General features: G+C 42.2%; 1 protein-coding gene and 1 pseudogene across 1 annotated transcript; one reads left to right on the top strand and one right to left on the bottom strand.

The window, feature by feature from the left end:
- Positions 1 to 2,334: 2,334 nt before the first annotated feature.
- On the bottom strand, positions 2,335 to 4,400 carry LOC124656994 (annotated as a pseudogene).
- Positions 4,401 to 9,457: 5,057 nt separating this feature from the next.
- Positions 9,458 to 11,186, top strand: LOC124652659 (F-box protein At1g10780-like). The gene is made up of 3 exons (XM_047191698.1): positions 9,458 to 10,226; positions 10,340 to 10,620; positions 10,715 to 11,186. Exons 1-3 carry the CDS (start codon positions 9,458 to 9,460, stop codon positions 10,949 to 10,951), a joined length of 1,287 nt encoding a protein of 428 aa, XP_047047654.1. The 3' UTR covers positions 10,952 to 11,186.
- Positions 11,187 to 14,598: the final 3,412 nt, after the last annotated feature.

The following is a 14,598-nucleotide window of genomic DNA, read 5'->3' as shown; positions in this document are numbered from 1 at the left end:
CCTCAACGTTTCAAACGTGGCATGAGATCGAAAGAAAAAGGCAAGTGACCAAATATGAGGAGCCAAAAATAATTCAAGAAAAGAAAGTTTTATAGTACATAGAGGATGACATGCGGGTCCCATTTAGCAGCAGCGGTATCACCGTTTGAGAGGCGGCAGGGGATCGATAGAAAAAGGTAAGTGACCAAATATGAGGTGCCAAAAAAAACTCCAAGAAAAGAAAGTTGATTGCACATAGAGGATGACATGCGGGTCCCATTTAGCAGCAGCGGTCTCAACGTTTGAGAGGCGGCAGGGGATCGAAAGAAAAAGGCAAGTGACCAAATTTGAGGTGCAAAAAAAACTCCAAGAAAAGAAAGTTTTATAGTACATAGAGGATGACATGCGGGTCCCATTTAGCAGCCAGCGGTATCACCGTTTGAGAGGCGGCAGGGGATCGAAAGAAAAAGGTAAGTGACCAAATATGAGGTGCCAAAAATAATTCAAGAAAAGAAAGTTTTATAGTACATAGAGGATGACATGCGGGTCCCATTTAGCAGCAGCGGTATCACCGTTTGAGAGGCGGCAGGGGATCGAAAGAAAAAGGCAAGTGACCAAATTTGAGGTGCCAAAAAAACTCCAAGAAAAGAAAGTTTTATAGTACATAGAGGATGACATGCGGGTCCCATTTAGCAAGCAGCGGTATCACCGTTTGAGAGGCGGCAGGGGATCGAAAGAAAAAGGTAAGTGACCAAATATGAGGTGCCAAAAATAATTCAAGAAAAGAAAGTTTTATAGTGCATAGAGGATGACATGCGGGTCCCGTTAGCGACGAGCGGTATCACCGTTTGAGAGGCGGCAGGGGATCGAAAGAAAAAGGCAAGTGACCAAATTTGAGGTGCCAAAAAAACTCCAAGAAAAGAAAGTTTTATAGTACATAGAGGATGACATGCGGGTCCCATTTAGCAACGAGCGGTATCACCGTTTGAGAGGCGGCGGGGATCGAAAGAAAAAGGCAAGTGACCAAATATGAGGTGCCAAAAATAATTCAAGAAAAGAAAGTTTTATAGTGCATAGAGGATGACATGCGGGTCCCAGGTTAGCAGCAGCGGTATCACCGTTTGAGAGGCGGCAGGGGATCGAAAGAAAAAGGAAAGTGACCAAATTTGAGGTGCCAAAAAAACTCCAAGAAAAGAAAGTTGATTGCACATAGAGGATGACATGCGGGTCCCATTTAGCAGCAGCGGTCTCAACGTTTCCAAGGCGGCAAGGGATCAAAAGAAAAAGGAAGTAGCCGAAATCGGGGGTCAAAAAATCCAAGAATAGAAAGAATTTTGGTTCATAGAGGATGACATGCGGGACCCATGATCCCGCATCGTAAACGGCTCGATCGGAGAACGTTGAACGAGATGGCGCGATCGAGAAAAAACAATGCCGAGAGGCTGCCATCCGGGCCCTACATCCCTCGGCGGTGCGGATTTGCGTTGACTCGGCCGGCGAACCCGAGAATTCGCGATGCACCACGTCCCGGGCCACCATACGCGACGTTTTGGCCGCTTTCGTCGGGCTAGGTGGCCTCAAAAACGAGAAAAAAAAAGTTTTGACATGCACCACGGAGGGACCAAAATCGTCGGCCATGGTACACTAGCAACCACGGCGCGACTTCAACTTCGTCGGCCATGGCAACTTTTCTTGTAGTGAAGATCTATAGCAGAACAACCGGCAAATTAGACACAAGATCGCCAAGTCTGAATCCACAGACTACTACATAGCATCCCGTGATTGCTTAATCTATTATGGATGTGACGAACCATGCAAACAAATCTTCTTCTAATTAGAAATAGGCCTAAAAGTTTACGCGGCGAATTGCAGGATCCGCGTAAACATATGCCCATCAACCAGAAATCCCGATTTGCCGAAAAATGATACCATTTTGCATAATATATCAAAATTCATTTTTTTAAAATTTCCAATAAAACTAAATGACATAATACATGGGCATTTCAAAGGATTTTTTTTTGAATTTTCTATCATTTTATTTTATTTTTCCGAAAACTGAAAAGGCGGTCCGGGGGGGGGGGGGGGTGGAGGAAAAATGGCAGGTGGTGTGCCGGGGGTAATTTAAATTACCTCCGGCGCACCAATATGGTGGTGCATCGGTAGTAGGAGAAGCTGCCCATTTTTCGTGGCCCGAACCTGGCCGCAAATTACTCCCGACGCGCCAAATATGGTTGTGCGCCGGCGGTAAGGGGGCATCACCGGCGCCCCTATATAGTGGCACGCCGCTGGTAAATAGCACTGGCGTACCTAAAATGGAGTGCGCTGGCGGTAACCGTTGCAGCTATAGGCCTTTTCCTAGTAGTGACCATTGGTCTTCTTGATTTTCACCAGATGGTAGTTTGGTGTAATCCGAAATATCTTAGTATTGATGGACATTACACCTTTCCTACCCGGTTGCAAACTCTCCATGTTTAACAATCCACCATCTTTCTTCATGAGCTTTAGCCGCAAGCTCTTTGCAATGTCCTCAAGCTTTGTGATGATTGCCGCAACTGTGCTAGTAGATGTAAATTTTGACTCTTTGCTGGAGTTGTCCTCAAACATACCAGAGAGATCAAAACCAGATGAAAGAGAAATGATGTCAAATGCATTCAAATTGGTGAGGTTCTCTTCCTCGCGTGTGGCCTTAGTTGTACTGCTACTGAATGAATCAAAAACTGGATCCATGTCAACAGGAACAACATCCTCAGTCTGTATGCTATAATTAATTAGCTATGAATCCAAACCTATTTTGAACCGAGGATTTTCCTAGATCTCTGAAAACGAGATACGAGTACCAGGGTTTGGATCAAGAATGCGATGCAAAAGCCTCCGGGCTTCCGAAGAAAACCAACTTGGCCATTTGAGTTCTGCTTTGTATATATTCCGGTACATATCCATCAAATTCTTGTCTTGAAAAGGAAGATAACCAGCCAACAACACATATAAGATCACTCCACAAGCCCAGATATCAGCTTTTGCACCATCATAACCCTTTTTACAAATTAGTTTAGGAGCAACATATGCAGGAGTGCCACAAGTTGTGTGGAGCAACCCATCTTGTCTCTTGCATTCTGCAAGTGCGCTCAAACCAAAGTCTGAGATCTTTAAGTTGCGATTATCATCAAGAAGAAGATTTTCATGCTTCAAATCACGGTGATAGACCCCTCTGCTGTGATAGAAGTCAACTGCACGGTTTAGCTGCTGGAAGTACTTGCGGGCATTGTTCAAAAACTAGGCCGATTCAGTGATTACTAGGCCGATTAATCGCTACTAGGGGCCTGACCATGTCGATTACCATTAATCCCTTGTGTTAATCCTTTAGGCCGATTAATCAGTCTCAAAGTCCGATTACTAGGTATTTTTCCGATTAACTACTACACTTGGCCAAAAAAATTACAAAATTTTCAATGCATATCGCTAGTACAGGTGCTACCCCTCTCCAATAAAGTAGGTTTTGCGAAGTTCCCGCTTGATTGCAGGATCTTGTAGCTCAATTTCCACTGTCGCTAACTAGTTCCTTGCCCTCCCATACCAGTTACTTGCAGTCACCCAAACCTCAGATACAAGAGCTCGACCACCTTGAGGAGCTCATCGAGGAGGTCGGGGACGCCTTCAATACATTAGGTGGTTGAGGTGTAAGAGGGGTCGTACCCTAGGTAGGTGGTGGGAGAATATAAACTTCAGAGGTGAGATGAGAAGAAGTGGAAGGAAGGAACGCGGCTTCGGCCAGTGGATCCTGATTCGCTCGTGACCTTGAAGATTAGGTCACAGAGGAGAAGCGTACACGTTTTTCTGGGATTTTAGGCTCTAGAGAAGTAGGGACATACATATAGAGGCTCATATACTATTATTTTTCTTATATAAACTGTTTTAAGTGCTAATTTGTGTAGGTTGCATCGATTAATAGTCAACCGATTAAATCAGTTAATCGTCCGAATTCCGATTAATCGCTACTCCCAAGCCGACCGAGCAGTTAACGATTACCGATTTCCTTACCATTGCTTGCGGGCAACATCTTCTTTCAGCCTTCCACGTTGAACCTTGTTGAACAACTCGCCCCCTTCACATACTCTAGCATAAAATATATATTCATCTTTGTGGCCATCACCTCATACAACTGGACTATGTTGGGATGTTTTACCAACTTCATCACCGATATCTCCCTCCTTACTTGATCCATAAGCCCACACTCTAAGATCTTCTCTTTGTCGATCACCTTAATGGCAACGCTCTGTGAAGTCTTGAGATTACGGCCATAGTAAACTTTAGCAAAGCTCCCTTGACCAAGTAATCTTCCTATCTCATATCTCTGCATCAAAATATTTCCCTTCCGTTCTCCCATATTGCCGCTCCATTTGCAACGAACATAGAAGGTAGCGCTACTGCAACTTGAGACGGTGAGAACTGACCCAGAGGACTCAACGCTGTGAATGGAGCCTACAGGTGACAGATTGTTTGAACCATGTCCACCAAGATGGTACACGGTTGAACTACCACAACTAGCCCCATCGTAGAACAACTCTTGTGTTTCAACTATCTTGAAAAGCTACCCTGCAAATTCTGAAGCAAGGTGTCCTTCTAGCACGCGAAAACATTTTCCGGCATTAGTTGTTTTTTTTCCTTCTTACTGAAAGACCAATACTGTCAGGAGAAAAAGCATGAATAGTTAGCATAACTACTGAATGGTGAAAGAAAGAAGTTAAGAACACTTCTTTTGGAAGAACTAAGAAAGCAAACTTTCCAATTTCCACACATATAAATGTAATTATTACTTTTGAAAAATATTTGATAGAAAATTCATGCCTCTTTAGCGCAAAGGATAAAAACAGGACAAGTAGTTGCACAGATAAGATTTCTTTTGAAATATGTTTTTTTTCTTAACTGCAAGACACTTGGTCTTTCCTTAAACATATAGAGTCATGAAGGCAAACACATGGCATGGAATCATTGAAAACTACATCCCAGTTCTATAAAAAGTTAATTATTTGGTCCAAATAATTAAGGATTTTAATCGAGAAAGTTACAACATGTATTGCAGAACAAAATTATCATATTACCAGATTTTTTTCATGACGGGGTCATCTAGTCTATTACTAAGACAAGGCAAGAGATAAAATATCTGAAAGGCAAAAAGTCTCCAAACTATAAAAGAAAAAACTCCAAGATCTCTAGCAGAACAACCGACAAATTAGACACAAGATCGCCAAATCTGAATCCACATACTACTACATAGCATCCCGTGATTGCTTAATCTATCATGGATGTGACGAACCAGACAAACGAATCTAATTAGAAATAGGCCTAAAAGTTTACGCGGCGAATTCCTGCAGGATCCGCGTAAACCTACGCCCATCAACTAGAAATCCCGTTTTACCGAAAAATGATGCCATTTTGCATAATATATCAAAATTCATTTTTAAATTTTTTCAATAAAACTAGATGATATAATACATGGGCATTTCAAAGGATTTTTTTTTTTTAATTTTCCATCATTTATTTTATTTTTCGAAAACTGAAAAGGCGGTCAAGGGGGTGGGGGTGGAGGAAAAATGGCAGCTCCTCCCACTGTCGGCGTACCACCATATTGGTGCGCCGGGGGTAATCAATCACCTCCGGCGCACCAATATGGTGGTGCGCCGACAGTAGGAGAAGTTGCCCATTTTTCGTGGCCCGAACCTAGCCGCAAATTACTCCGGGCGCACCAAATATGGTTGTGCGCCGGCGGTAAGGGAGCATCACCGGCGTCCCTATATAGTGGCGCGCCGGTGGTAAATAGCACCAGCGTACCTAAAATTGAGTGCACCGGCGGTAACCTTTGCAGCTATATGCCTTTTCCTAGTAGTGGTACAACCAGTAAAATTATAACAAAATAAAAAAAGTCAATTGCAACAAGTAGAAAATAACAATTGCAACAAAACTAACAAAACATATAGGCAGATAGCAAAAATGAAGGTGAAAGTGCAATTACAAAAAAAAAGCTGAATGCAAAATGGAAAAATTACACCACATAATAATTAAATGAACACCGAAAAGTAACAAAAAATGATAATGAAAGGTAGACTGAAACTTCACAAAAGTGGATGAAACACCCCCGAACGAAACACTGACATGAAACCTTTCAAAACATCAGGCACATGTATTTAGGAACTCCAAGAATTATACTAGATCCTATTTTAATTTACAAATCATATTGTTGCAATATTGAAAAGGTCATTGAACATGCAAAACCTTTTGGTATAGGACATTCTATTGAGTAGGAAAAGTAATATAAGATAACATAAAATATCATACTAGAATGTTCAAGAAACTAACTAGAATATAGTTCTAACACCTTTAATATGTGTTATGCTTCTCGAACAAGTACTACTATCACATGTGGAGTCAACCTCGTTTAGAGTTTCTTCAACAAACAGGAAGTAGACCTTACCATTGTATGTCTTGTATAGTTATTGTATAGTCCTTATCACTTTAGGTTTGTATAGTAATTGTAATATGATGAGTGCTATAGAGCAAAATTGCGTGAATAAATTGATGGGAGGCATACAGTTTTAGTATGTGATAATTATTTGATTTTGCTTGGTAATCTGTTATAGCATGCCCTTTTCTCTGAGTTTACCAAGTTTGTAATAATGTGGTTTTATGCATTCTTAGTTGGCATGGCAATAATATAAGATTTTGAGAGTATGCCCTATGGTTATAGTCATTAGATTATCAATTTTGAGTACGTACGTGTACACATAACTATACTGCTTCACGAACCCTAATCGGGCCCACCCTGTTTGAATATCTTTTTGTCCAAGTAATTTTCCATATTTTTTTCGCCTTTTTTTTACTCTACACATCCACTACTTTACATAATTTTAAAAGATGCACACATTTTCCATAAAACTTCATGTTAGTGTGCACGTGATAATTGTTAGTGCACAACAAGTTGTAAATACACCCCTAAAATAGATGGTAAGGCATCGTAACACATGACGATAATTTACTAATAAATACCATTTTTACGTGAATCACAAATTCACAATACCAACATACAAAAAAAGATATACACTTTCTTTCCCGCCACTATTGTTGTCCACATCCGTTTTGTCTCCTGGTCATCTTTGCCCCTTCCATTTGTTCTCTTCTTTACATTGCCACAATCTCTTCTTAATCCGAGTCTTATCGCCCCATCTCCCACTTTTGTCTGCCTTAGGTTTGTCACTACTAGCGGCAACAAGTTGGCACATCTCACACATCACCCTTTTCTTCGAGTCTCGAGGCAGGTCGATGTTGAAGCTACTAGTTTTACCAGCAAACTACTTCAAAGATAATGGTAGGCCAGTTCTCATATTGTCATTGTTATGGTGAATTCCCTTTAGATCCACATCCAAAGGCAATGTCATAGAAATGCAAAGGGAGCATGATATTTCCAGCGATAAACCTATCAAACGATGTGTATGTGTATGGTCATTATCATTCATAGCGTGTAACATCATTGAAAAGTTTATTAACACTTCAACAAAGGCAATACGACTTGGTCTTGCTGGTTGAATCAGGCCTCGATGCATGCATCTATCCTTCTCTACACCTCACGATTCAATAGTTGCTGCGTGTGGACGATCTCCCCCTTATATGGATGACAAAATGCACAACGTTTGGCATGTATTGTGGTTGGCAAATCTGTTATACCATGTATTGTTCACCGAGTTTTTTTTTTGAAAATGATTAGGTTTGTAATAATGCGAGCTTATGCATCCTTCATTGGCATGAAAATAAGATAATAATATAAGACATTCAATGTTTTACGGTTATAGTTGCATAAGTAATCAATTTTCAAGTATCTAGGTGCACACATGACTATAGTGCTTTACAAACCTTTCCGGGCTTGTCTCCTCGGCCAAGTAAGTTTCCATATTTGTTCTTCCTTTTTATTTGAACTTCACATCCACTCATTTGCATGTTTTTTTTCTTCAATTGTACACATTTTCCCATATAACTTGATGCCCAAGTTTTGGAGATAGTGTGCACATGACCGGTAAGGCATAACTAGTCGTAAATACTTCCCCAAAATACATACCGTAGCAACTTGCTATGACATCGTAATATCCGATGCATAATGTACTAATTGAATACCATTTTTACGTGAATCGTAAATTCACAATACAAATACATAGCAAAAACGATATACAATGTGTCCATAGCCTACATATTGTATGCATCTTTGGTTGGTATGAAAATAAGATAATAATTTGAGAGATTCAATGTTTTACGGTTATATTTGTCTAAAATTATCAACTTTCCAGTATGTAGGTACACACATGACCGTAATGCTTTACAAACCTATTCGGGCTCCCTTATTCGAATATCATTTTGTCCAAGTGATTTTCCATATTTATTTTACATTTTTTGTACTTTACATCGACTCCTTTACATAATTTTTTGAAAATGCACATATTTTCCCATATAACTTGTTGCCCACGTTTTCGAGATAGTGTGGACAACCGGTTGTGAATACTTCCCGGAAATAACTAGTGGTATATGTTTACATATCGTAGCAAATTGTTAAGACATCAAAATCCGCTAACTGAGTACCAGTTTTACGTGAATCGTAAATTCACGATACAAATATACAGCAAAAATGGTATTTATTTTCTGTCACCATCGTTGTCCACCTCCGCTTCATAGCTTGGTCGTCTTTGCACCTTTCCTTTTGTTTCCTCTTCCTCACATGGACGCCCTCCATCCTTAGCTTTCGTCCCCTCGACCCGCCTCCCACTTCCACCCTTCATAGATATGAGACATCAAGTCAGGACATCGTCCTCATCAAGCCTTTTCTCTTAGTGTCGATATGCGTCGGTGTTGATGTTAGCCGGTGGGTACCGTCTCCTTGTTTTTCCTTCTCCCTCTCTTCATCTTCGCATTCCTCCTCGGCTCATCCCACGCATACCGTCCGTCCGCTGTTAACAATTCGCTGGGTAGAACATTTTTTGAGAGAAAAAAAACCACACAGTAAGAACTAAGGCATTCTGTGGTGTGTTTTTTTTTTTTGAGGTGGAGGCATTAATTGGCTAGGTTTCTAGAACGAAGAAGAGGAATGCAACCGGTCCAGGCCCATGGCCCAGCCTCATGAATCATCACGCGGCATGGCCCCGCTCCTAAAAATCCTGCCGCTGAAACCTAGAAATTCTGCACACCTCTCCGCCGCCGTCTGAGAGAGAGTCAAAGACAGCCACGGAGACCCTGGTTCAAACCCTGCGAAACCTCCCAAATCCGAGCGAAAAATTCGAAATCCCAACGAGCGGCCGAGCGGGCTCCTCACGCACGCGCCGCCGCCCACTTCCGCTTCCGCCCCGTTTAAATTTCAAACGCACCCCTCCGCACAGACGCATTTCCCCCACACTCGCCTCCTGATCTGGCCGCCTGTCCGATCCGCCCCCCATCCACCGCGCGGATGGAGCGCGGCGGCGGCGGCGGCGGCGGGATGGACTCCGTCCCGGACGGCGTCGTGCAGCACATCCTGTCCATGCTCAGCAACGTGCGCGACGTGGCGGCCTGCGCCTGCGTCTGCCGCCGCTGGCGCGAGCACGTGCCCTACCTCCCGGCGCTCTTCTTCCCCCGGAACGCCTTCGACGCCGCCGCCGTCGGCGGCGGCGCCGCGGACGAGGCCATCGGCCGCATGGTGGCCGCCGTCGAGCGCCTCAGGGAGCTCGTCATCTACTGCCCCTTCTCCCTCGCGCGCCTCCCCGCCTGGCTCGCCATGCGCAGCGCCTCGCTCCGGGTCCTCGAGCTGCGGATGGACGCCGCCGCCGACAGGGACGCGCTGGACGCCGGGTACCTCGACTGCATCGCCCTCGCCACGGGCCTCGAGGAGCTGCGCCTCTGGGGCGTGCTGCTCACCAACGCCCCGGCGTGGGGCCCGCTGCAGGGCCTCCGCGTCCTCGAGATCGTGGGCGCGCCGCTGCGGGACGCCGCGGTCACGGACCTCCTCGCCGCCTGCCCCAGCCTCACCGACCTCTCCCTCCTCGGCTGCGACTGCTCCGGCGAGGTGTCCTTCAGCCTCCCCATGCTCCAGCGCTGCCGCCTCGACTTCCTCGGCGGCGGCAACTGCGCCCTCCTGCTCGCCGCGCCCCGCCTCCAGTCGCTCGAGGCGCAGGGCTTCACCTGGATCAGCCTGCAGGGCGGCCACAGCCTCCGCCGCCTCTCCATCGCCAAGAGCACAGGTCCGCGGATCGTACCTTGATTTCAGTTAACCGCAAATTCCGTATCTCTGAATTTTAGCTCGTGCTCTTTGAATTCGATATGCTCTGTTGTGAATTGCAATGCAACGGTGCAGGGAGGGTGTATAAGGTGGACACTGGGAAGCTCCCAGATCTGGAATTCCTCTCGCTGCGCGGCGTCCAGTGGAGCTGGGCCGCCGTCAGCGCGGTGCTGCAGTGCGCCAGCCAGGTGAGGCACCTGGTGATGAAGATCGAGTTCTGTGGCGAGTTCGACGTGCTCCAGCCTTTCCCCGAGGTCGATCTGGTCGACTTCTTCAACGGCCACCCCAGGCTCAGGAAATTTGAGATCCATGGCGCTATGTTCGCCGCTCTTTGCCAGAGAAACAGCCTGAAAAACGTGAGTACCCTGCCCTGTCTATTGCGACACCGTAGTACCAACTATTTGTGTGACATGTGTGACCATGGCTAATTCCTGTGATTTGCCAATGCAGCTGGATTCAAGGTTCACCATCCCTTGCCTGGAAGAGCTGCTGATCACAGTGCGCTCACCCCTCAATGCTGAACAGAAGCTGAGCACTCTTGAATCGCTCGTGAAGTACAGCGTCAACCTGCAGGCAATGGTCATCAGGATCTCACAGATGAAGAATTGCCATGACGCTGCTGACGATTTCTTTGAGGAGATATGTAAGTTCAAGTACACAAACTACAGGAAGGTGCGGATCGAATAAAAGGAGGCGCCGCGTGATTTATTCTTCAATAAATTTGATTGAGGACTTCATTCTTTTTTTTACCATATTCCTTGTTTTTAGTTATTGTCATTGCTGGAGGATGCCTGTTTATGCCTCTTGTGTAACTTTTGAAGTTATGTTGTTTACTTGATATTCCTCTAGTCGATTGTATGGCTAGAGCCTGTTGTTGAAACAATTTTGATTGAATAATTGATGACTCATTTTTGTTGCTATATACCCTGTTTTGAATTATGGCCATCATTGACGAAGGATGATTGTTTTAGCATCTTGAGTAATTTACAAAGTTGTTTTCTTTACTTGGTGCTCATTTGGCTAATAGTTTGGAGACCGGAGCTTGCTGCTCAGACTATTTTAACAACCCAATTTGCTTGGGAACTCCTTAAACCTTTCTTCATTGTCTTGGTGAACAATTTGTGTATGAATATTTTTATACATGAATGTCGTGTGGTCTAATGACATGTTAGCTTGACTGTTTTGATTGTCATTATTTGTTGAATTACTGATTTGATTCCATTGATTTGGACTACTAAGATGTCTTTTAGTTTTACTTCCTATTGGTATTGACCAAATTTTAACTATGTTTTGGTAGCCAATTTAGGAAAGATAGTCGTTCGGTGCTTGGATAGTTGGCTGTAACCGTTCAGATACCGCCATAAAGATGTTCGCGCCAAAAAAATGTGAATTTATTTTTATTTTGAATTCCACGGACAGAATTAAACAAGTCACGTTTGGGATGTTGAATCACCCAGATTCCAACTATATTTCTATTAGTATCACTTTAGAAAAACATCAGTAAGTGACCATTAAACTATTCTTTTCATAACTCGCTGGTGCCTACTGCTGTCACATACACAATGTTGAATAGTGAAGTTCTGTTGTTTACTTCATTCTTTTTTTTTATTACCATATTCCCTGTTTTTAGATATTGTCATTGCTGGAGGATGCCTGTTCATGCCTCTTGAGTAACTTATGAAGTTATGTTGTTTACTTGATATTCCTCTAGTCAATTGTATGACTAGAGCCTGTTGTTGAAACAATTTTGATTGAATAATTGATGACTCATTTTTGTTACTATATACCCTTTTTGAATTATGGCCATTGTTGATGGAGAATGATTGTTTTAGCGTCTTGAGTAATTTACAAAGTTGTTTTCTTTACTTGGTGCTCATTTGGCTAATAGTTTGGAGACCGGAGCTTGCTGCTCAGACTATTTTAACAACCCAATCTGCTTGGGAACTCCTTAAACCTTTCTTCCTTGTCTTGGTGAACAATTTGTGTATGAATATTTTTATACATGAATGTCGTGTGGTCTAATGACATGTTAGCTTGACTGTTTTGATTGTCATTATTTGTTGAATTACTGATTTGAATCCATTTATTTGGACTACTGAGATGTCTTTTAGTTTTATTTCTATTGGTATTGACCAAATTTTAACTATGTTTTGGTAGCCAATTTAGGAAAGATAGTCGTTCGGTGCTTGGATAGTTGGCAGTAACCGTTCAGATACTGCCATAAAGATGTTCGCACCAAAAAAATGTGAATTTATTTTTTATTTTGAATTCCGCAACTGAATTAAACAAGTCACGTTTGGGATGTTGTATCACCCAGATTCCAACTATATTTCTAACAGTATCACTTTCGAAAAACATCAGTAACCATTAAACTATTCTTTTCATAACTTGCTAGCACTGCTGTCACATACACAATGTTATTTACTTGATGTTCATCTGGCTAATAGTTTCGTGGCTGGAGCTTGCCTTTTCAGACTATTTTTGAATTATGGTAATTGTTGATGGATGGTGATTGTTTTAGCGTCTTGAGTAATTTACTAAGTTATTTTCTTTACTTGATGCTCATCTGCTTAATAGTTTGGGGATCTGAGCTTGCTGCTCAGACTATTTTAACAAACCAATGTGCTTGGGAACTCCTTAAACCTTTCTGCATTGCCTTAGTGAACAATTTGTGTATGAACACTTTTATACATGAATGTCAATGTGGTCTAATGACATGTTAGCTTGATTGTTTTTATTGTCATTGTTTGTTGATTGAAATCCGTTGATTTGGACTACCGAGACGTCTTTTACTTTACTTCCTATTGTTATTGACCAAATTTATCTATGTTTTGGTAGCCAGATTAGGAAATATATTCGTTCGGTGCTTGGATAGTTGGCAGTAACCGTTGAGATACCGCCATAAAGATGTTCGCGCCAAAAAAAGTGAATTTATTTTTTATTTTGAATTCCTCAACAGGATTAAAGCAGTTACGTCTGGAATGTTAAATCACCCAGATTCCAACTATGTTAAATCACTTGCTCGTGGCCACTGTTGTCACCTACACAATGTTGGATATTAAAGTTCTGTTGTTTACTTGACTTTCATCTGGTTAAAACTTTCGTGACTGGAGCTTGCTTTTCAGACTATTTTGACCAACAAATGTGCTTGGGAACTCTTTATACCTCTCTTTGTTGCCTTATTGAACAATTTGTTTATGACAATTTTTATACCTGAATCTTGCTGTGAGTTTTTCTCCCCATCTTTATTTAAATGAAAATGTTCAGGTGAGGGCTTTTAGCCCTTCCTGGTGACCGCTATAAAAAAATACCTGAACATCAATGCAGTCTAGTGATGTGTTCGCTTGATTGGTTTCGTGTCATTGTTTGTTGATTTACTGATTTAGGATGATAGGATCCGTAAGTTGGACTATTGAGATGTCCTATATGTTTTCTTACTGTTTAATTTGGACAAAACTTAATTATTGTGAATTTAGTAAGTTTATTTCAGAATAGTTTCTTCCTAGTCTCTTATGACTAAGTGCTTTGGTATCTCTTTGGAGTACCAAAAGCGTAAGATATATATTCTACGTAGGGATTACAAAGCCAATTTAGGAAAAATAATATTCTGCCCTGGATATATTGGTGGTAACCGCTCGGATACCGCCAAAAAGATGTTACCGCAAAAAAAAAAACACACGTGAATATATCGCTGGTAACCGCTCGGAAACCACCCATATTCTAACTGTATTTTCAAATTCTCTGTTAAGCATATTAAAATTTCTTAAAAGTGTCCGTAGCCACCAAATTATCATTTTCATCACTTGACTGCCCGTAATATTGTCTAAAGACAAGGTAAGCCTTTCCACTCCACCCAACAGGAAAAAGAAAAATGCTCACATAGTTGATGTTGCCATTTTCCACGAAATTTTCTGGTCAAAACTGTTTTACATCTCCCAAGAAATTATACAAGGTGTAATATCCAATTTTTTGCTCTTCATTTACATATGGTCCAGATTAAGAACACATACACCTCAATTTTTTGTCAACTTCTTCGCGACATAGCAGCAACCACGGATGAAAATAGTTCATCATGTCCTATGTTGGGTATGCTGGTACAACGACAAGGTGTAGCCTTAGCTATGAAGCAGATGAAAACCGACAAATTGGCTTGTAGGTGTATTGCCTTACACCAAGTATCTTGAATATTCTGCTGAGTCACTTCCTTTGGTAGCTATATGTTTGGAGTACGAAAAGAGTAAACCGTATATTCCACCCAAGGATTACAAATAATTTAGGAAAGATATCAGTTCAGCACTTGATTTTGCTTTTATGAATCACATTGGTGGTAACTG

The sequence above is a fragment of the Lolium rigidum genome, chromosome 5, assembly GCF_022539505.1.
Source record: "Lolium rigidum isolate FL_2022 chromosome 5, APGP_CSIRO_Lrig_0.1, whole genome shotgun sequence".
NCBI classification, from domain to species: Eukaryota; Viridiplantae; Streptophyta; class Magnoliopsida; order Poales; family Poaceae; genus Lolium; species Lolium rigidum.
The sequence above is the reverse complement of the archived record's forward strand: the minus strand, read 5'-3'. Positions and strand labels throughout refer to the sequence as shown.

Bases quoted from the DNA above. Each gene is read 5' to 3' on its own strand.
- LOC124652659 (XM_047191698.1), top strand. From the start codon at position 9,458: ATGGAGCGCGGCGGCGGCGGCGGCGGCGGGATGGACTCCGTCCCGGAC. The intron at 10,227-10,339 runs GTCCGCGGATCG...GCAACGGTGCAG, and splicing joins CTCCATCGCCAAGAGCACAG to GGAGGGTGTATAAGGTGGAC. The intron at 10,621-10,714 runs GTGAGTACCCTG...TTGCCAATGCAG, and splicing joins AGAGAAACAGCCTGAAAAAC to CTGGATTCAAGGTTCACCAT.